This window comes from Mesoplodon densirostris, chromosome 4 (assembly GCF_025265405.1).
Source record: "Mesoplodon densirostris isolate mMesDen1 chromosome 4, mMesDen1 primary haplotype, whole genome shotgun sequence".
Lineage (NCBI taxonomy): Eukaryota > Metazoa > Chordata > Mammalia > Artiodactyla > Ziphiidae > Mesoplodon > Mesoplodon densirostris.
This window is the reverse complement of record NC_082664.1, coordinates 85,751,561-85,772,585: the sequence shown is the minus strand read 5'-3', so window position 1 is coordinate 85,772,585 and position 21,025 is coordinate 85,751,561. Positions and strand designations below refer to the sequence as shown.

The 21,025-nt window shown below is 57.6% G+C and overlaps 1 protein-coding gene across 15 annotated transcripts; it reads left to right on the top strand.

The window, feature by feature from the left end:
* Positions 1-919: 919 nt before the first annotated feature.
* PLCB2 (phospholipase C beta 2) lies at positions 920-20,113 on the top strand. Of its 15 annotated transcripts, none has more exons than XM_060096594.1 (32): positions 920-1,018; positions 4,278-4,355; positions 5,000-5,068; positions 5,684-5,824; positions 5,950-6,029; positions 6,112-6,165; positions 6,272-6,347; positions 8,719-8,819; positions 9,000-9,166; positions 9,256-9,402; positions 9,572-9,729; positions 10,009-10,091; positions 10,363-10,447; positions 11,048-11,210; positions 11,349-11,458; positions 11,581-11,677; positions 12,647-12,731; positions 12,864-12,988; positions 13,504-13,658; positions 14,189-14,353; positions 14,933-15,032; positions 15,447-15,551; positions 15,720-15,814; positions 15,943-16,018; positions 16,283-16,324; positions 16,432-16,666; positions 16,753-16,918; positions 17,029-17,105; positions 17,196-17,291; positions 17,855-17,912; positions 18,590-18,676; positions 19,035-20,113. In XM_060096594.1, the coding sequence occupies exons 1-32, from the start codon at positions 935-937 to the stop codon at positions 19,236-19,238; spliced, it is 3,564 nt and encodes a 1,187-aa protein (XP_059952577.1). In that variant the 5' UTR covers positions 920-934; the 3' UTR covers positions 19,239-20,113. The 15 variants fall into 15 exon arrangements, with proteins under 15 accessions (XP_059952577.1, XP_059952576.1, XP_059952575.1 ...); XM_060096593.1 differs by having other exon boundaries at positions 16,280-16,324; positions 16,435-16,666; XM_060096592.1 differs by having other exon boundaries at positions 16,280-16,324.
* Positions 20,114-21,025: the final 912 nt, after the last annotated feature.

The window sequence follows — 21,025 nt, the reverse complement described above, 5'->3', positions numbered from 1 at the left end:
AGGCCCCTGCGAGCAGCCCTCCTGCCCCCAAGCGTTCTCTCCCACAGGCCCCGGCACAGGGCAGAGGAAGGAGCCTGGCAGGACAGCAAGGTGGAGGCTGGTGGCTGAGGGGTGCTTGAAGCAGCGGTGTGTGTAGTGGCGGCTGGTCAGTGAGGTTTCAGGTCTCGTCCAGGTCCGGAGGGCCAAGAGGAGGGAGTCACGTGTGATGCGGGTGAGGGACGCGATTGCCTCACTTGCACCTCATTTTCATGGGGAGGAAGCACCGAGAAGGAGGGGCTGGGTGTTCAGCAAACTTTGCTTATTCAAAATGCTCAGTCCCAGCTGGACCCTGCTTCTCCCTCAGCTCCCACCTCCAGGGTGGTCCCAGGCTCCTCGGCCTCTGAGAGTGACCCCTGTGCTCTGGGACCCCACCTCTGTGGGGGTCCCTTCCCCTCGTGAGCTCCTTGCTCGCCCCCCTCAGTGTCCACCTGGGCAGCAGTATCCCCAGCTGGCCCCTTCCCACATCTGACCAGGGATGACCCCTGGGATGGAGAGGCCCCTGCTCCAGGGCGGCCAGGCCTCTGGGACCTGCTTCTCAGTGCTGAGCAGCACAGAGAAGGAAGCTCTGAGCAGGAAGTGCTGAGGCACCGGGTGAGGGCGGGGGGGCTTTGCAGAGGGGAGCCCGGCCTCCCTGGGCAGGAGCAGCGACCACAGCCCCCCACTGCGGGCAGGCGGGATGAGGTTGATTTAAAGGCAGATGGGCCTCTGGCCGAAGCACTCAGCTCTGCACCCAGCTACTGCCCCCCGCGGGCTGTAAGAGCGCCCAGACTTCCGGACTAGCTGGGGCGGGTGCCATGTGAGCCCAGCTAGTCCCCCCCCCAACCCCGCCCTCCTTCCTCCCCTCCTCCTGCGCGCTGTGTCTGCCCAGCCTCTCCTAAGACGGACGCTTGGCACTATGTCTCTGCTTAACCCTGTCCTTCAACCCCCCGGGGTGAAGGCCTATCTGAGCCAAGGGGAGCGCTTCATCAGATGGGATGATGTGAGTGGGGCTGGGCGGAGGGCTGCAGGGGTGGCGGCTGCGCTGCTTGGGGCTTTGCAGGGGGGTGGGCGCTGGCTTGGTTTATGTCTTCCAGGACTCAGGCGCCTCTGTGGCTTGGCCAGGCAGCTGACACAACTACCCAGATAAACAAACCTGGGTGGGAGGGTGTGTGCCCTGAGCCTGTGTCCCTGGGCTGCTGGGGCTAAGGCTCTGTGTCTGGATGTGGGAAGACGATAGCTGCCTGGGTGGTCATAGGAGGAAATTTCTTTGGGTCTGGGTCTTCCTTTCCCCAAAGCCCCCAAGAAGAGAAGGGTGTGTTGCTCCCGGTCTGGGCAGTGGGAGGAAAGGTGTCCAGCAGCAGAGGTGAGCCAGGCCCCTACTCCCAGCACAGATAGCCCATTCCAGCCCCAGCCGGACGCCTGGGCTGGAATCCTCGCCCCTCCCAACCTGGCCCCGGCCCTGTCCCTGTCCCTGGGATGCCCTGCTCTCCCCCAGCTGCTGTGGGGTGGCCACGAAAGGCTCCTGGACCCCAAGTGAGAACTGGAGGCTCTCCTCCCAGGGGCCTGGGAGGGAACGGATAGACTTCTGCTTCCGCCAGCTGCTCTCAGCCTGGCTCCCTGACGCCGGCCCGTCTGCAGGGAAGGGGAAACCACACTTTGCCCTGTACCTCTGTCTCCACTGTGTCTGCTGCTTCCCAAACTGGGCCTGCTTCCCAGCCTCCAGTCCTCCAGGAGCCTGAAGATGTGTGTGTTGCCATAGACCAGGGATTCTCCTGGGCGGGTGAGAGGAACAACTTGGGGCCCCTCCTTCAGGGAGGTAAGACGGCTGGGCTGGCCCAGCATGACAGTCAGCACTGGCTGCTCCCAGGAAGGGAACCTGAAGCCTCTGGACTGGCTGCGGGGGGAGGAAGGGCCCTTAGGGCTGGTTCCTTCTCCTTACAGGTGGGATGAGGGGGCTCTGAGTCTGTGAGTTAAGGCTCTCAGGCCTTTGGGGCTGGGCTAAGCTGAGTAATCTGGTTGCCATGGCCCTGGGGAGTGGGCCTGTGGTGAGAGGCTTTCTGCTTCTCCACGAGTGGTGTGGTCACAGCAGCATGGTGGAGCCATGTCCCAGGAGCCCGTGAAATGAGGGAAGTGGCTCAGAATGAAAAGTGAAGCGGCCTCTCTCCGTTCCTCTGGGAAGTGCTTGTAACCTGACTGGGCAGAGGGTCATCAGGGATGGGGACGTGCTATGTGGCCTTCTCTGCAAGCCAGCATCCGTGTACCTGGCAGGCCCGCTGCCCTCCCCAAGGCAGGGCACTGCAGGGTCCTGGATTCTGCCTCCCACGAGCAGGAATCTTCCCCGTCACGGGGCACACACACCTGCCAGACGAGGCTCTGCTCTCAGACTGCCTTTGGCCCAGTAGGCAGATGACCTGGGTACTGGAAAAGCACAATGCACAGGATGTAACAACTCCCAGCTTACTTTTGTGTCCCACAGCCCGTTTACAATGTATTCTGTGGGAGAAGCTCCCCCATGACCCATGGAAGGAAACTCAGCCAGTCATGAGATGTTCCATTTGCTCCTGGGGAATAGACAAGCCTAGGACACTTTTCCTCACAAAGCCCAGTCTTACTTCAGAAACTAGTTATAACTCACAACTCCAGTCTTAATTTAGAATGACATCTTCTGCCCCACCTCCAAGAATGGTTTCAGGTAGGCTGCAGGACCTGTGGAAAGGCCTGTGGGAGGGTTCCCTGATCTTCCTCTATGCCCACTAGGGGTGGGGTGCCGTGAGGAAGGAGGGAAAGAGGTACCAAAGTTCTTAACTGAGCAGCTGCTATCACGAAGTGGGCCTGGCGGAAGTGTAAGGCTTCTTCTTTCTCTCAGGCGCATTTTTGAGGATTCTTAGGAGACCCTCCCACTGAGCTGGGGATCTCCTCCTATTTAGGGTCCTCCTGCCATCTCTGTTTCAGGAGCTCACTTGAAATTACTTCTTTAGCCCCGCAGAATCCAGTTACCACCCTCAGCTTCCTGCACCTTTGGCTTTGCCCCTTTCACCCACAGGCCCACTCTGGACCCAGAAAATACTCACGGGTTCATTGCCCCACAGACTCTGGGGGTTCGGGCTCACCTAACACACCAGCATCTCTCTCACCCGCTCAGTTTCCTGGGCAGGAGTCAGACCCCAGTTTGCCATGCACCACAACTGCAGGGGTGACGAAAGCTCTCCAAGTGGGAGCTTAAGGTGAGGGGTCAGGTACCCCGACCCTCCCTTCGGGAGGGAAGGGAGCTCACAACACAGCTTTCTCCAAAATTAGGTTCCTCACACAGTATTCTCTTTCCCCCCATATCCTAACTGCCCCTGATCTGATAACCTTTTTCTGGGCCATCTCCTTTGTAAATTCTGCATTTGGTCTGGTTTGGTGTGCAGCCAACTATCAGGCCTTGTTGGAAACTTCGATTTTAGTATCTTGTTATTTGTGCACACAGAGACCATTTAAATAAAAGGTAGGCTGTGTGCTCTGTGAGCGGAGCAGGAACTCAGAAGCGAGTTCATTTTTCATTCACTTGCTCCTTCAGCAAACATGGCGCATGCAACTCATGGTCTAGTACAGGCTTGTTTCCCGGGAGTCTGGGAGCCCCTTGGGGATTTCCTGGAGGGGCTTCCAGGTCTGAGAACCGGCCCCCGCCCTGTTGTTGCAGCATGCTTCAGGAAAGGCTTTGCAGAAGCTAGTCTTTGATGGTATTTTAGGCAAGAGGGGCTGGGTGCTGAGGCTGGGAGGTGGGAAGGCACTTGGGACAGCTGGGGGGTGGGGCAGTGGAGGTTCATGGATGGAAGGGCTGGGCAGGCAGGAAGCTTAGGCAGCTTTGCGGGAGTTGGGCTCTCAGCTCTCACCGTGTTCAGCTCTTCTGGGGGTAGCATGGAGTCTTGGTGAGGGACATTCTACCTCTTTGGCTGAGCTGTGGGCCTTGAAAATAGTGTGAGGTGGGGGCCAAGACCCTGCTTGGGGTCTAGAGGGAGATCTTCTATTTGGGATTTAGAGGGGAACCCTCTTCTCTTCCAGAAATGTCATCTCCAATCCTCTACCCCTCCCCACCCCTGGTTCAGAGCTTTTAAGGCTTATACCCAGCCCTTAGCTCTGGAGAACAAAGAGAAATGCCTGCAGATCCCTGGGATGGCCACCTCCTAGGCAGATGGTGAGCTCTGAAACCCCTGGCCTGGGCCAGGAAAGCTCGGCCTGAAGTCTCAGAGCAGGGAGCTGACTCCTTCTCTCTGCAGGAAACAACAATAGCCTCCCCGGTTATCCTCCGTGTGGATCCCAAGGGCTACTACTTGTACTGGACATATCAGAATAAGGTGAGGCGGCCCCTACCTACCATGGCCCTGAGCTCCTGCTGTTCCATTGAGTCCAAGCAGCCTCCCGATGACACAGGGGTGGAGGTGTGGATGCCAGGAGTATAGAGTGACCCAGAAGGGTGGCTCTGGGGGGATCTCCTGTGGGCAGGGGCTATTTGCTTTGTGGGGGAGGATGCAGTCACTCCATCCATGGCTGCCTTGGGCCCAGATGCTTCAGCTTTAGTGTCCCTTGGAGAGAGAGAGAGAAAGGAATTAGAGCTACTGCTGAAGGCTGATTCCCTGCCTGTGGTTCTGGGTAAACTTGAGGGCTCAGAGAGATCAGAGAAGGTCCTCGGCACCTGGGCGGAAGGAAGGGAGGGGGAACCTGGGGAGAGTCCAGGATGGTGGAGGGGAGGCTGGAGGTCACAGCTCCCAAGTAACTGAGTGGCCAGGGGAGGAGTGGCCAGAGGGGAAGGGAGGAGCATCACCATGAGGAAGGAGAGCCCGATCGCTGAGGAGGGAAGGCTGGGGTCTGGGAAGCCCCACAGTCCTGGCATCTAGAGAAGGCAGCTGGCCAAGGTGTGAAGGGCTGTGAAGCTCCCTCCTCGCTGCCCTTCATTCTTGACCTGATGTCTTTGTCCACATCCTGTCTTTGCTCCTACCAGGAGATGGAGTTTCTGGATATCACCAGCATCCGGGACACCCGCTTTGGGAAGTTTGCCAAGATGCCCAAGGTAAGTGGGCCCAGTAGCAGCCCAGGCTCAGCAAGGCCACCAGCTCCACGGGGCTGGGGCAGGAGTCCCTGTGGGGGCAGGGAGCCTGATCTCTGGAGCCAGGGAAGGGTCCGTGGGCTGAGCAGAGGGTCTCTCCCTGAGCTGAGGAAGGGGTATGACTGCTCCCTGGCTTGCTGGGGCTTTGGTATCAGGGCACAGTGGATGGAGATGTTGCGTGGCCACCTACTGCCCCTAGAGCACCCCAGGCTGTCTGGGAGGTGTTGCTTGCATCCTCTCCCCCTCCACCCCGACTGCTTTGCCTATATTTGCCTAATGCTGGTAGGAAAATTGGAGGAAGGGATTGGTGGAAAGCAGGATTCCCTGAGACTGGGGACTAAGAATCTGTCTTCAAATGAAAAATGGCAAACAAAATCCACAGAACTCCCAGGCCCCAAAGTCTTGGTTAATCTCTTCCTGTGGGCCTCTCCCTCGGGTGGCTCCTAAGATGGGCATGGATGGGATGCCACCCCCGTGGGCCAGATTTCAAGTGGCTGAGAGGGAAAGACAGGGAGAGCCACAGTGGGCAGGGATGGGGGCACACACCTCTGATCCTAACTGTGTCACGACCTGCTGCAGAGCCAGAAGCTCCGGGATGTCTTCAACATGGACTTTCCTGACAACAACTTCCTGCTGAAGACGCTCACCGTGGTGTCTGGCCCCGACATGGTGGACCTCACCTTCCATAACTTCGTCTCCTACAAAGAGAACGTGGGCAAGGTGCACCGGGGGCGCCTGGTCTGGGGCTGGGCACCTGGGACAGCCTGAGAGACGGGCCGGGGCCAGGACGTGGGGCGGCACCTTTGTGGTTGGGGGCCTGACTGCTGTGCCCTGGGGTCCTGCAGGACTGGGCTGAAGATATCCTGGCTCTGGCCAAGCACCCGCTGATGGCCAACGCCTCCCGCAGCACCTTCCTGGACAAGAGGTAAGTGCCTGCCTGCCTGGCCTAAGCGCATGGGGCTAAGTGTGTCAGCCCGGGCCTTGACGGGCTGCTTTCTGCCCACCAGCCTGGTGAAGCTCAAGATGCAGCTCAACCCTGAAGGGAAGATTCCTGTGAAGAAGTGAGTCTCCCCTCCCCGCTCCCCACATGTCCTCTGAGCTCCCCAAGGCCTTCCCTCTCCAGGCCTGACCCCTCTCTTGGCCTGGTGCTTTTCTCTGCTTCTTCAGTTTTTTCCAGATGTTTCCTGCTGACCGCAAGCGGGTGGAAGCTGCCCTCAGCGCCTGCCACCTCCCAAAAGGCAAGGTGAGTGGTTCCCCCCTCCCCAGCCCACCCCCAGCATTCTCCTTCTCATCTGAGTTGCCTTGGACTGGAGGGCACCCTGGGCAGGCCTGGTGGGGATGGGGAGGGCAGGAATGACAGTTCAGTCCCAGCCAAGAGCCCGAAAAGTCAGTTCACTCTAGAGCCACCGGTTCCTGATACAAGGCACAGTGACAGAACCGGGGCAGGGGGTTGAGGTGCCGGGTTCAGAGAGGTTGGTCGATACCCCTTCAGCTCCAATAGGAAAACATTTTTCCTTTCTTTTTACTTAAGTAATTTTTAATTACAAGTCGTATGCTGGGTCACCCCATGAGATGCCTTATGTGACTTACAAAAAGGAGCCCTCTGGGCAGATGCAGCCCTGAGCCAGGGTTCCTGCCTGGCGGGGGTAGATCTCAGGCCCCTGTCCTCCCTTGGCCGGTGCCTTTGTGGATTCCATGGAGTCTTTTCTCCTGGTAAGAATTTGGAATGTTATAAATAAATAAAACTAAGGCCTCATAGATCACTTGTCCACATGAATCCCAGAAGGAATACTTCCCCCACACTCAACTCTACGGAGCTGGTGACCCCTTGGTGCAATGAGCCACAGGGGATGCAAGCTTGGGGTTGGGGAGAGGGTGGGAATGGGCTGCTGCTGAGGGCACCACTTGGGCTGTCACAGCCAGCCTCCTTTTCTCCTGCCTCCTGAGTTCCCACCTTGGCTAAGTCCTCCTTATTTATCAGCTCTCCTGCATCCCGGTAGGAGCCGTTGAGCCATCTTTGCTTGCAGCTGATGGGTCCAAGATCCGGTCTAGCTATCCTGCTCAGAGCCTCTGTTCCAAACTAAGACTGATGATGGCTTTCCAGAATGATCCTGGAAAACATTTGATGGGTTTTTCTGGAATGGAATGCAAAGGCACAGAATCCCTGAATGCCACCAAATCTACTTTCTGTTTCCGTTTCTATGGATTTGTCTATTCTGGACATTTCATGTAAATGGAATCATACAATATGTGATCTTTGATGTCAGGCTTCATTCATTTAGCACAGTGTTTTCAAGCTTCATCCATGTTGTAGCATGTATCAGTAGTTCATTCCTTTTTATTGTGGAATACTATTCCATTGTGTGGATATACCACATTTTGTTCAACTGTTCAACAGTTGATGGACATTTGGGTTGTTTCCACTTTTGGGCTATTATGAATAATGCTGCTATGAACGATTCTGTCTGGACGTATGTTTTCAAGTCACTTGAGGACATACCTAAGGGTGGAATTCTTTGGTCATATGGTAACTCTATACTTAACATTTTGAGGAAATGCCACACTGTTTTCCAAAATGACTATACCATTTTACAATCCCACCAGCATTGTATGAGGGTTCCAATTTCTCCACATCTTCATCAACACTTGTTATTGTCTGTCTTTTTTTTTCTTTTTTTTACTTTAGTCATCCTGTGAGTGTGATGTGGTATCTCATTGTGGTTTTATGTTATTTATTTATTTATTTTGGCCACGCCACCCATCTTGCGGGACCTTAGTCCCCCAATAAGGGATCAAACCCGTGCCCCCTGCAGTGGAAGTTCAGAGTCCTGACCATTGGACCGCCAGGGAATTCCCCTCATCGTGGTTTTGATTTGCATTTCCCTAAGGACTAACGATGCTGACTGAACATCTCTTCATGTGCTTCTTGGTCATTCGCATATCTTCTTTGGAGAAATATCTATTCAAATTCATTGCCCATCTTTCAGTTGGGTTTTCTTTTAGTGTGAAGTCGTCTACTACTGGATATCTGATTTGCAAATATTTTCTCCCATTCTTTTTACTTTATTGACAGTATCCTTTGGAACACCAAAATTTTTAATTTGGATGAAGTCCAATCTGTCCATTTTTTGTTATCGTGCCTTGTGCTTTTTGGTGTCTCCAACTATGGTTGTTGAATTGTCTATTTCTCCCTTCAGTTCTGTCAGTTTTGCTTCGTGCATCTTGGGGTTCCGTTGTCAGGTGCATTGTTTATATGCAAATTGCTTCTTTTTGAAAATTTATCCTCCATTTAAAAAGAAAAAGATAGCCCACAGCTCTGGCAAACAGCGAAGCTTGCTTCTGAGCTCTTTTCTTCCCAGTTCTGGTCATTCTTAGTTTGAATCCTGTCCCAGCCAAGAGACTAGCCAGTATCAATCCAGGGGCAAAGCAAACCAGCTAAGATGCTCTCTGCTCAGCAACCAGGGCCTTGAAAAGTGGGGGCTCAGGGTGCCCTTGATGCTCTTCTGTCTGTCCTGAGCCCTCCCTCTCCCCGGGCTGCCTCGCGCAGGGCTGGGCCTAGTCTGTAGTGCTGGAAGGTGGGGGCAGGAGTCATCAGGTGACTCTCTATCCCCCAGAATGATGCCATCAATCCCGAGGACTTCCCAGAATCCGTCTACAAGAGTTTCCTCATGAGCCTTTGTCCTCGGCCAGAAATAGATGAGATCTTCACTTCCTAGTGAGCTTCTTGGGCTGGGCTGGTCTTGGGGAAGGGGTGGTGGCTAAAATTCCCACCTGCCATGCTGACAATTAGGTAGCGTTGCTGGAGAAGGGGGTTGTCCTAGCTCCCACCACCCACACCCCAGCCCCCAGCCCAGGGGATACAGAGGAGACATGTGCTCCTCTCTTTGGCCTGCAGCCACGCCAAGGCCAAACCCTACATGACTAAGGAGCACCTGGCCAAATTCATCAACCAGAAACAGCGCGACTCCAGGCTCAACTCCCTGCTGTTCCCGCCTGTGCGGCCTGACCAGGTGCAGGGCCTCATCGACAAGTACGAGCCCAGAGGCATCAACGTGCAGAGGGGTGAGGACTAAGGGAACTTCTGATCCTCCACGGTCCTCTCCGGTCCTGGCAGCCGGGCTGCTGCCCTGACAACCACCCCTGTCCCCCAGGCCAGCTGTCCCCCGAGGGCATGGTGTGGTTTCTCTGCGGGCCAGAGAACAGTGTGCTGGCCCAGGACAAGCTGCTGCTGCACCACGACATGACGCAGCCGCTCAACCATTACTTCATCAACTCCTCCCACAACACCTACCTGACAGGTGGGCCCTGGCGACCTCACTGCCAACCTCTCCTTTTACGGGGGCTGTTCCTGCTCCCTGAGTCCCCTGCAGGGGTTGCCCACAGGGCTGCCCCATGATGGAGTGGGGTGGGGCAGAGCTGGACTGCCCTTGAGTGAAGCCCCCGCCCCTCGCCCCTCCTCTGGCTCAGCCGGCCAGTTCTCAGGCCTTTCCTCTGCCGAGATGTACCGCCAGGTGCTGCTGGCGGGCTGCCGCTGCGTGGAGCTGGACTGCTGGAAGGGGAAGCCTCCTGATGAGGAGCCCATTATCACCCACGGCTTCACCATGACCACAGACATCTATTTCAAGGTGAGACTCGTCGTGTGGAGGCTGGTGGCAGTGGAACTAGGGAAGGGCCCTGGGCCATGAGCTTTTTGGGGTTGGGGGGAGTGAGGCCTGAGAGGAGGGATGGCTGGGAGGCCTTGGACCAGTGTGGGTCCAGAGAGGACCAGAAGAGACACGGGGCCAAGAGTGGCCCTCCAATTCTATGTGTGTGTTGAAACTGGGGAGTGGGGAAGGATGCCGTTGAGGGAGGCGAAGCCTGGAGGCACAGCACTGACCTCCCCATGGGGTCTCCTTCTCCTCCAGGAAGCAATTGAAGCTATTGCAGAAAGTGCCTTTAAGACCTCCCCTTATCCGGTCATCCTGTCATTTGAAAACCACGTGGACTCGTGCGTATCCAGGCCATCCAGCCTCATTCTCTACCCTGTCCCCATCTCCCGCCTGCAGCTGCCCTCCCCACAACTGTCCCCAGCCTCTAGCCATGCCTTCTGGCTCTCTCCCGGGTCTCAACACAATCTCCTTGGGACCCCAGGCTCTGCTGCCTGTGTCCCTGCCTCCCCAACATCTTGAGCCCCTGATCTGGGTCATCAGGGGGCACAAAAGGATGGACAAGAGGGTGGAGTGGAGCTGCTGAACCACATCCACTTCTGCTCCCTGCAGACCCCGCCAACAGGCTAAGATGGCCGAGTACTGCCGAACGATATTTGGGGATATGCTGCTCACAGAGCCACTGGAAAAGTTCCCAGTGAGTGGACTTCACTGTGGGGCATCTGGGTCTGAGGGCTGGGGAGCCAGAGCAGGGTGCCAGATTAAGGAGGCAGATGTCCCCAGAGGATGCTGGGGTTCATTTGGGAGGACTGGGGCTGGGGTCCTATCATCTACCACGTGTTAGGCACTGTGCTGGGCTTGGGGGGTATGTCAGTAGCAGAGGGGCAGTCCCAGCCTTCAGATCACTTACCCTCTAGTCAGGAGGCAGACAAGTAACCAGGCCATTACAACCAGTGGCTGCTACGAGAGCACCGGGGGCTTCAGATCTGGTCTTGAGGATCAGGGAAGGCTTCCTGGAGGAGGTGATGGCTAAGCTGAAACCTGAGGGAAAGAATGGATTTATCTTGGTGAGAGTGGGGAAGGGTGTTCTAGGCAGGCTGAGTAGTTGAGAAAAGATCACTGAGGAGCTGGGATAAGTTGGGTCAGGCAGGGGTTTAGCGCACGAGGTGGGAGTGATGAGAGGAGAGGCTGGAGAGTTAGGCCGGGGGCAGGTGCAGCGTAGCTTGCCATGCAGGAGCTTGGGCTACACCCTGAAGGTGCGGAGATAGTGCTGAGGACCCTCTCTCCTCTCCCACAGCTGAAACCAGGCATCCCCCTGCCCAGCCCTGAGGATCTCCGAGGCAAGATCCTCATCAAGAACAAAAAGAACCAGTTTTCTGGTCCCCCAGCCCCCAGCCAGGAGCCGGGTGGGGAGGCTGAGGGGAGCAGCCCACCCAATGTCCCTGTGGGTGAGGACACAGGTGAGTCCGCCTGGGAGGAGTGGGGGTGGCCGTGGAGGAGCATCTGGAATGGGAGAGAGGGGCTGGGCCTGGAGGGGAGAGCCAGCCTGGTGTGGGGGTCTCCCCCGCCCCCAGTGCTGATGGAGCTGTATGTGGCAGTGTGGGCTGGTGAGGAAGGGGCTGAGCTGGAGGAGGAGGAGGTGGAAGAGGAAGAGGAGGAGTCGGGAAGCCTGGATGAAGAAGAGATGAAGAAGATGCAGTCAGATGAGGTGTGTGGGGAGCCCCGAGGCCCTTCTGCCAGCTCCACTGCAGAGCCCTCCAGGCGGGGGCGTGGGACCGGGTCCCTGGGCTCTGAACTGGCCTCTTCCCCATCCTCCCCCCTTCTCCCTAGGGCACAGCGGGCCTGGAGGTGACGGCTTACAAGGAGATGTCCAGCCTAGTCAATTACGTCCAACCCACCAAGTTCATCTCCTTCGAGTCCTCTGCCCGTGAGTTAGCATGCGGTGGTGGTAAGCTGGTAGTTAGGCTAGATTCAGGAGAAGGCCCTTAGGAAGCGTGTCTAGATGCCACAGCAGCCTGATGGGTGGGGGTGAGGGCGAGGCGGGTCCTCCCTCTCCTTGGGCTGGGGGCCCTGTTTATAAATACCCAGCAGAGGAGCCAGGCAAAGGCATGTTTAAGTGGCAGTGGCTCCCAGTGTCCCATCACTGTACTGAGAAGTTGGCACCAAGCAGAATGCTCTGGAGTGTGTCGGTGACAGGCAGGTCATTTACCAAGGGCCACCTCGGCCGGGCGGCCTGGGGCTCCTGCAGCTTCCTTCTGTGGCTGCCTGGGCATGAGAACTCCTGGGATGGGGAGGAAGGCAAAGAAACCAGCCAGCGCACACCTGCCCCTTGTTCCCTTCCCTTTCTGAGCGCGTCCATGCTGTTTACCTTTATCTTCTCCGGACATGCGCGCTAAGAGTTCCTTTCACCCTCTGTGCACAGCCCCGACACGAACACCTTTTTCTGTATGCGCTCTGCAGCACTGGCTCCTCATCCCTGAAGCCCCAGCCTGCACCCCCTCCTGTGCACCACCCTTGCTGTGTGCCTCTTACCCCTGCACCCTGCTCCCTGGGCATCACAGCGTGTTCCTGACCCCCTGGGCTCATCGCTGTGTGTTTCCCACACCCTCTGCGTCCACCCAGGGCATGTACCCCACCCTTTAGGACTCTGGCACGCACACCCCATCCCTGTGCGTATGTATCCACTGTGCGTACCCTCTACCTCCAGCACACACTGCTACCCACACAGATCTGCCCATTCCCCACCCCAGGGGTGGCCCCTCAACCCTCAGCCCTCGGTGGAAACGCTAGGTTGGAGGCATCTCTGTGCTGGAGGGAGCCGCACCACAGGGGAGGGCACGTCTGTGGGAGGGGTCAGGCTGACGCGGACTCTCCTTCCTCTTTCTCCCCTACACAGAGAAGAACCGAAGTTATGTCATTTCCTCCTTCACGGAGCTCAAGGCTTACGACCTGCTCTCCAAGTCCTCAGTGCAGTTTGTGGAGTATCCTTGAGACCTCAGTGCCAGGGTCCCCGGTGGGGTGGAGGGAAGGGGGAGGCCTGGGACGGGGCTCGCAGGGGGCCTGTGGGTCTTCGCGGTGCAGGTGGCTTTGCTGGCTCCTATACCCTGCGGCAGCTACAACAAGCGCCAGATGAGCCGCATCTACCCCAAGGGCACCCGCATGGACTCCTCCAACTACATGCCCCAGATGTTCTGGAATGCTGGTTGCCAGATGGTTGCCCTCAACTTCCAGACGATGGGTGAGGGCATGCTCAGGCCCTTCAGAACCTTCCCCTGCCCCTCCCACCTTTACCCCTTCCCTGGGGAGGGGGTGTCTTTGGAACAGCCCTGGGGGCCGGGGGGCTGATGTTCATTTAGGCTCTGGGCGCATGTGCATGTGTGTGAGCGTTTAGTGCATCAGCTCATGCCTATGTGACTGCACGTATACGAGTATGTCTGTGATGATGCCAGGGTGCTGGCATGGGTTCTGGCTGCTCGGCCTGAGTGGGTCTGTGGGAACACCTGCTCCACTGGCCTCAACTCCCACTGTGAGCTTGAGGTCCGGTTGTGGCTTTGCTCCTGCTGAGTCCAGGTTGCGGGCCCTTCCTGAGAGATGAGACCCTAAGGAACCAGGCTGGGACATGAGAAACCCTCATCCTCACGGTCCACCCAACCTCCCCATTTGCGAGACGGGAAAGGCTGGGAAATGTGGAAAGAGAGGCTGCGTGCAGACCCAGAGCTGGGCTGCCCTTCCTGAGTGCCCTTGTCCCCCCAGACCTGCCCATGCAGCAGAACATGGCGCTCTTTGAGTTCAACGGGCAGAGTGGCTACCTCCTCAAGCATGAGTTCATGCGTCGGTTGGACAAGCAGTTCAACCCCTTCTCGGTGGACCGCATCGACGTGGTGGTAGCCACCACCCTTTCCATTACGGCAAGGCCCTGAGGTGGACAAGTGGCCGGGAGGGCTGGGGTCTTGAGGAGAAATACACAGGAGCCCCACTCCTCCATTCCCAACCCCCTCCCCGATATCCCGAAAACTTCAGCCCCAGCCAGTTCGTGAAGTAGCAAGTTGCCTTGGAAACTGCCTCCTCCTCAGCACTGGAGGCTGCCTCTTGGTGCCCATGGAAACCAAGGGGAAGGGCTGAGGCTGGGGTGGGGGAGGGGAGAAGAGTGGGGCAGCAGGAGCCCCAGGCCCCGGGGGGAGGGCCGTGCTCCTTCCTCGCTGGGGAGGGAGGTGGGGAGTCCCACACCTCTTCCCTAAATGCTGGAAGCACCCTGGGTGCCAGAGCTTAGCTGTAACCCTTAAGCCACACAGCCTCTACTCTGTGGCCAGACTTGAATGGGGCTCTTCACAGTATCCAAGAATGGATGTTTCAGCTAGGGGGGCTGGAGGCCCTAAGTTCTGGGGAATGGCCTGGGTGGGGGAGCTGATGCTGGTCTCCCACGGGCCCCAAACTCCAGGTGATCTCTGGGCAGTTCCTGTCAGAACGCAGTGTGCGCACCTATGTGGAAGTGGAGCTGTTTGGCCTTCCTGGGGACCCCAAGAGGCGCTATCGCACCAAGCTGTCACCCAGTACCAATTCCATCAATCCTGTCTGGAAGGAGGAGCCCTTTGTCTTTGAAAAGGTGGGGTGGCTAGATCAGGGCAGGGGCTGGGATCTGTCCCTGGTTCTTGGTCTCTACTTGTAGAAGAGAAAATACATAAAGGGATTTCCTTGATCCTCCTCCTCTCCCACCCCTCATCTGTGCCCTCCTGAGTTTCAAGAGTCCAAAAACCAAGTTTACAGAAATTTACTTTGTGGGCAAGTTTTGTATGTGTGTGTACATGTGTGTATGTGCATGCTTGTCCATGTTACGATTAGAGGCAGAAATGTGAACTCCCAGACCAGGGTGCAGGGACCCAAGGAATCATGGGGGCCTTTTGCTCCCATTGGATACTTGTTGACAAAGCTTCCAAGGGCTGTCTGCACCAGGCCCCCTGGAGCCCTGGGCTGCACATCCAGCTGTCTGCCCTGTGTGGACCAGCCATGACGTGAGCCGTTAGGATGTCTATGTGTGTGGCTTAGAGTGGGCCCTCTGTCCACACCAAATCCAGTAAAGCCTGCCATGTTCTCACACTGACCCTAGATTTCTGGAATCAGGGAAGGGGGGCAGCTTGGCCACTCTCTCCCTTCTCCAGCTTGTCCTGTCCTGAACTCTCCCCAGATCTTGATGCCTGAGCTGGCCTCCCTCAGGGTGGCTGTGATGGAGGATGGCAACAAGTTTCTTGGACACCGCATCATCCCCATCAATGCCCTGAATTCTGGTAAGGATAGGGGTTCTTCTTTGCTGTTCCCAGTGGGTCTGAGACCAAGACCAGCATCAGGATCCCGTCCAGAGTGTGGGGCAGCTTCAGGGAGGTGGCCTTGTCATGTTATCAGCCCGGGAAAGTGGGACAGGAATAGGACCTCTCCAGGAAACTGACAGAGGTGGGGACTCTGCCCACCCAACACAATGTCTCTAATTCTCTGGAACTACTGCGGCGGTTTCCCAAGTAGCTGACACTTATTGGGCACTTAAAATGCTTTACGGGCTTATAACACTTTCTCACTTAATCCTAACAATAACCACATGAGGTAGAGCCAGACTGAAGCCAGACGTGTCGAGCACTGGGCTGCTGGTGAGCAGTGCTGGGCAGCAGTGGGTTCTGCCTCACTGGCCACCCGGTCACGTCCCACAGGATACCACCACCTGTGCCTGCACAGTGAGAGCAACATGCCGCTCACCATGCCTGCACTCTTTGTCTTCCTGGAGATGAAGGACTATGTACCTGACACCTGGGCAGGTGGGAGGCCCGTGGAACGTTGGAAGCCCCAGGGTGTCCATCCCCCCCCCTCTCTCCGCAAGCCAGCCTCCAGAGCGGGGCAGGACAGGGTATCCTGGCATAGGTGAGGATGGGGGAGGCTCCCAGGTACATCTCCTTATCAGGCCCACCATGTCCCTGTGCACCCAGATCTCACGGTGGCCCTCGCCAATCCCATCAAGTTCTTCAGTGCCCATGATAAGAAGTCTGTGAAGCTCAAGGAAGCCATGGGAGGCCTGCCTGAGGTCTGTGTTGTTAGGTCCACTGCCAGGGGCCCCCACGAGCTGCACCCTCTCTGTGGGAAGATGAGGGAGGGGGCAGAGTCCAGGGCTCAGGGAGAGAAGCACCTTCCTAACACGCCCTCCCTACACAGAATCCCTTCCCTCTTGGGAGTCCAATTGCCCGCCAGGTCAATGGGGCATCGGCTCCAACAAGCAACGGGTCAGCAGGTACGCACTGCGGGGTCCCCCCACCTACCAGAAGGGTCTTGATCTCTCCGCTGCACCGGTAGGTATATCCCAGACGGGCGGCAGATCTCTATAAAAACAAAAACAAAAACAACCCCGAAAACTTTCACCTGGGGAGGGAACGGCTGCATGTGAAGCCTCAGGCTGGGCACTGCGCAGCAGGGGGCCCACACCGCCACCCCCGGGAGGCGCGGGAGCGGCCGAGCCGAGGGCACCGGAGAGCCTTTCCTTTGGCTCTTGCAGCAGCCGGGGCCAAGGCCAGGGAGGAGGCCACGAAAGAAGCTGCGGGTAAGGCCTGCTGAGACCGAGGGACGTTGGGGTCGAGCCCGGGGGAGGGTCCGGGACTCGGGGTGGGGGGCGGTTCCCGGGGGGCGCGCGCCTCACCCCTGCCCCAGCAGAGCCGCGGACCGCCAGCCTGGAGGAGCTGCGGGAGCTGAAGGGCGTCGTGAAGCTGCAGCGGCGGCACGAGAAGGAGCTGCGGGAGCTGGAGCGGCGCGGCGCGCGGCGCTGGGAGGAGCTGCTGCAGAGGGGCGCGGCGCAGCGGGCCGAGCTCCGGCCGCCGGGCGCTGGGGGCGGCGGCGAGGGTCGGGGCCGCAAGCTCGGCCCGGGGAAAGGCTCCCGCAAAAAGAGGTAAGGGCGGCGGAGGCATCCTGCACCCCGCGGCTCGGGCGCGGGCGGCCTGGGGCTCACGGCTTGTCCCCACATGGCCTCCACAGGACCCCGCCGGGCGAGGACCCCGCCGGGGCGGCGCCGGCCGAAGGCCCCGAGGGCGCGGACGCGCGTCTGCGAGAGCTGAGGGACAGGCTGGAGCTGGAGCTGCTGCAGCAGGGCGAGGAGCAGTGCGAGTGTGTCCTGAGGCGCAGGGCGCAGCAAGTGGCCGAGGTGCCAGCGTGGGGGAGGGGAGGCAGCAAGGGCCCGACCGACCCCACACCCTCTGCACAGCCAAGGGCATCTCTTCCGTCTTAGCTCAGCCGGTCCTTCCTCTCCCTCAGCAAATAACCAAGATGATGGAGCTGGCCAGAGAGAAACAGGCTGCAGAGCTGAAGACCCTCAAGGAGACTTTGGAGACGTATGCCTTCCTCCCTTCTACGCCTGACTCTTACCTCCCAGGAGGGCCCAAGTCTCAGGAAGCATCTTCCTGATGCCTGTTTCTCTGCAGTGACACCAAAGAGATGAAGAAAAAGCTGGAGGCCAAGAGGCTGGAGCGGATCCAGGCCATGATGAAGGTCACCACAGACAAGATGGCTCAGGAGAGGTGAGCCCTGGAGGGGAGGCGCAGGACTCAAAACTCCAGGCCCGGTGCTGAGCAGGAACCACACTGGGTGGGAAGGGGCCTTCCTACAAGTGGGTCCTGACTTGCTTCCCAGAGATGTGCCTGTCTCCTGGTTCTGGAAAGTTAATTCTACTTCCATCACCTCTGATCAGAGAATGTCCTCCTTAGGCAAAACACAGATGCCACCACTATTTGAGGAGAGAGGAGAATTTAAGGGAAAATCAAGTGTGTAAAGAGGGAGGTGAAACCTTGGGAGAGCTGATTCCCACCTGCACTTTCCCATGCATACCTTGAAGAACAGTGCATTTTAGTGAGGAAGCCCTTCCCTCAAAGGGCCCCCAGGGCTGCCAATATCTCCTTAGGATCCTCCTTGGGTCCCCATGCTTACCCCTCTGGCTGGTTCCCAGACCAGACATAGATGCATGCCAGCCACAGAGGGTTCTACGATGGAGTTCTCATGTTGCCTACACCCTGTGGAGGCTTTGTCTCATCCAGCTCTTCCCAGGGGCCTCCTGCCCTCTCTGAAACTCTGATCACCCCAACAGGTTGAAGAGAGAGATTAACAACTCCCACATCCAGGAGGTGGTGCAGGTCATCAAGCAGGTGTGTAAGAGCTGTGCCCTTCCCAAACACACACTCTCTCTCTCTCTGAGGGAAGGAGTGGCCCCAAGGCCTTTACTTTGCCCTTTCGAGATGCACTGTTTAGAGTGGCCCATCAGCTAGGGATGGGGGGAGAGGCAGTAGAGGGGAGGGGCTTCCCCTAGGCCATCCAGGGTTCTGACCTTTGTGCAGAGGTTGGGATACCAGCCTAAAGGAGTCTGTCTTTGGCCAGCTGCCCTCGATGGAAATGATATGGGCCAGCTGGCCAAGGGGAGGTGGGATTGGGGTGGGTGAGTAAGAGGGAGCAAGGGGGCTTCCAGAGTCAGGCTTCCAGGGAGTCAGAAGAGGAAGGAAAGCCCTGTGGAGAATGGCCCTAAAGCTCCCTGGGGATTACTACCAACAGTAACAGAGCTACCAGCTCCTGAGTCCCGACCTTGTGCAGGCACTAAGCCGGGTGCTTCACATGAACCGTCTCATATAATCCTTCATAATCCAGCAAGACAGGTACTATTATCCTCATTTTACAAATTAAAAAACAAAACAAAACAAAAAACCCAACTTTTCAAAGGTTAAGGAATTTGTCCAAAGGCTCACAGCTGGTTGACTGGGATTGTAGCTGGATTTCACCCCAGATTGCCTGCTTATGCTGTCCTGATTCTCTGTCTCTCACTCCTGCCCAGATGACAGAGAACCTGGAGAGGCACCAGGAGAAGCTGGAAGAGAAGCAGGCAGCCTGCCTGGAACAGATCCGGGAGATGGAAAAGCAGGTGAGGGGGGGACCACTACCCTGGCCCACAGCAGAGCTGGCTTGGCTCCAGGGTGTAAAGGGACCCAGCTCTGGGGAACTGCCAGTCAAGAGGTGGGTGGTGGTGGGGGACTCGCCCCTCTCCAGGGGGTCAGGGCTCTGATTCCCAGGGGATCATGAGGCAGCTCTGCAGATCTCTTTGCTTGATTGGAATTCCCTCTCCTGAAAGACCCCCGATGGGCTCCACTACCCCCACCACCCACCCTGATCTCCTGGGAGGTCTGAACAAACCAGGCATCTCCTAGTTCCACTGTTCAGGCACGGAAGAGTGGGCAGGTGGCCCATCCTGAGCCAGGGGGTGGTCCTTGCTGTCCCCACAGTTCCAGCAGGAGGCGCTGGCAGAGTACGAGGCCAAGATGAAGGGCCTGGAGGTGGAAGTGAAGGAGTCGGTGAGGACCTGCCTCAGGGCCTGCTTGCCCTCTGCGGAGGAGGACAAGCCTGAGAGGCCCTGCCGGGTCTCCAGGGAGCTGTGTGAGCAGGATGCACTCACAGAGAACACAGATGCCCAGGAGAGCCTCCTCTGATGCCCTCATGCCCTTGGGACATTCTGCAAGGACATTCACCCTTCTCTGGGACGTGGGTCCATTCCCCCTGGAGGAAAGGGCCCCAGCACCGTGAAGCTGCGGGAAGCTGGAGCTCCCTTGGACACTGGAGCCCCTTTCTCAACAGCCAGGCTAAGTAGGAGGCAGGAAGCAGGCCAGCTGGGGCCCATCTGGGGCCTGAGGTCCTCTCCATCCAACATTCTGCCCCTCCTGCTTCCGCTTCCCTTCTGAACAAGCGTCTGTCACATGTTTGTTGAGGGCAAAAGACTATGAGCTTGGAGGCATGAAATGGGGCCCTGGCCCCACTCTGCATTTCCTAGTGTGCCACTCTGGACTCAGTTTCCTCACCTGGAGGGTTAGGCCCGGCCACCTGGAACCTCCACTCCATCACCTGTATGTAGTTCAAGCAGGTCCAAACTCCAAACTCTCCTGCCATAAGGCGGGCAGCTCACCCTGGCTTCTAGGCCCCATCTTGGGCTTGCCCTGAGTTGGTCTCATGGTCAGCTCCCTGATACAGAGTCCAGCACTTCCTTCCAGCTCCCTGGGGACAGCTGCTCCCAGGATCCCAGGCTAAGGTGCCTTCCCTGCCTCCTGCCCTTGGGGGATGGCAGGCTGATGTGGAAAAGCTGCCTCAGCTGTGTGGCCCTCAGGCCACTGAGACAACTGGGGCTGGGGGTGAGGGGAGAAGGACGGCCTTTTGGGCACTCTCCCACCCAGAGCCCAGCCACCCCTTTTCCTAGGCCTGGGGGGTACTTCCCAGCATGTGCCCCCGCTCAGGCTGTCTGACAAGGTCAGCACCATTTTCTCTCCTGACTTTATGAGGTTTATTTATTTTTCTCTTTCTTACTCCTACTAAAGAACCCTGTCTCAAGATTTCCTGCCTAAGCCTGGCCTCTGTTCTACAGCTAAGAAAGAGGGGGGTGGGCAGGGCTTCCCTGGTGGCGCAGTGGTTAAGAATCCACCTGCCAGTGCAGGGGACATGGGTACGAGCCTTGGTCCGGGAAGATCCCACATGCCGCGGAGCAGCTAAGCCTGTGCGCCACAACTACTGAGCCTGCGCTCTAGAGCCCGTGAGTCACAACTACTGAAGCCCGAGCACCTACAGCCTGTGCTCTGCAACAAGAGAAGCCACTGCAATGAGAAGCCCACGCACCGCAACTAGAGAAAGCCCGCGCGCAGCAACGAAGACCCAACCCAGCCAAAAATAAATAAAAGAAATGGGGGGGGGCAGCGGAGTAGCGTGCCCCCCAAATGAAGTGGGCTGGGGAAAATGTCCATGAGAATTGACCCGGGCGTGAGGTCCCTTCTAGAGCCCAGTGGAATGGCCCTGCCTCTGGGCTTGAAGAGGATTCACTTCCCCATCTGCCGGCCCTGATGCCACAACCACTGGAAAGTGATGTCACCCTTGTGCTCCACTCCTCACCAGATGTGGCCCTTCCTTGTCTCCACCCTCAGGGCTGGAGCAGAAGAACCTCCTGCAGAGGTGCCCCCCACCCTCTTGGGGAGTCGCAAGCTGTCAGGCCACCTGGGCCCCTTTAGGCAGACTTAGAGCGGTGGTATTCTCAGGCTCCTGTGGCAGTTATGGTTGACCCAAACACAGGCTGTAGAGAGGCTTCTGGGCAGCCATTCCCTGCACCTATTGACATCGTCCCAAATCCCAAGTGAAAACAGACACTGGCTTTGGAGAGGCAGGGTGGGCGTTGATTCTGGGAAGAGGCTGTTTTCTTATCAGAGTTATAGCAAATGCCATTAGCCCCTCCCCCCATCCC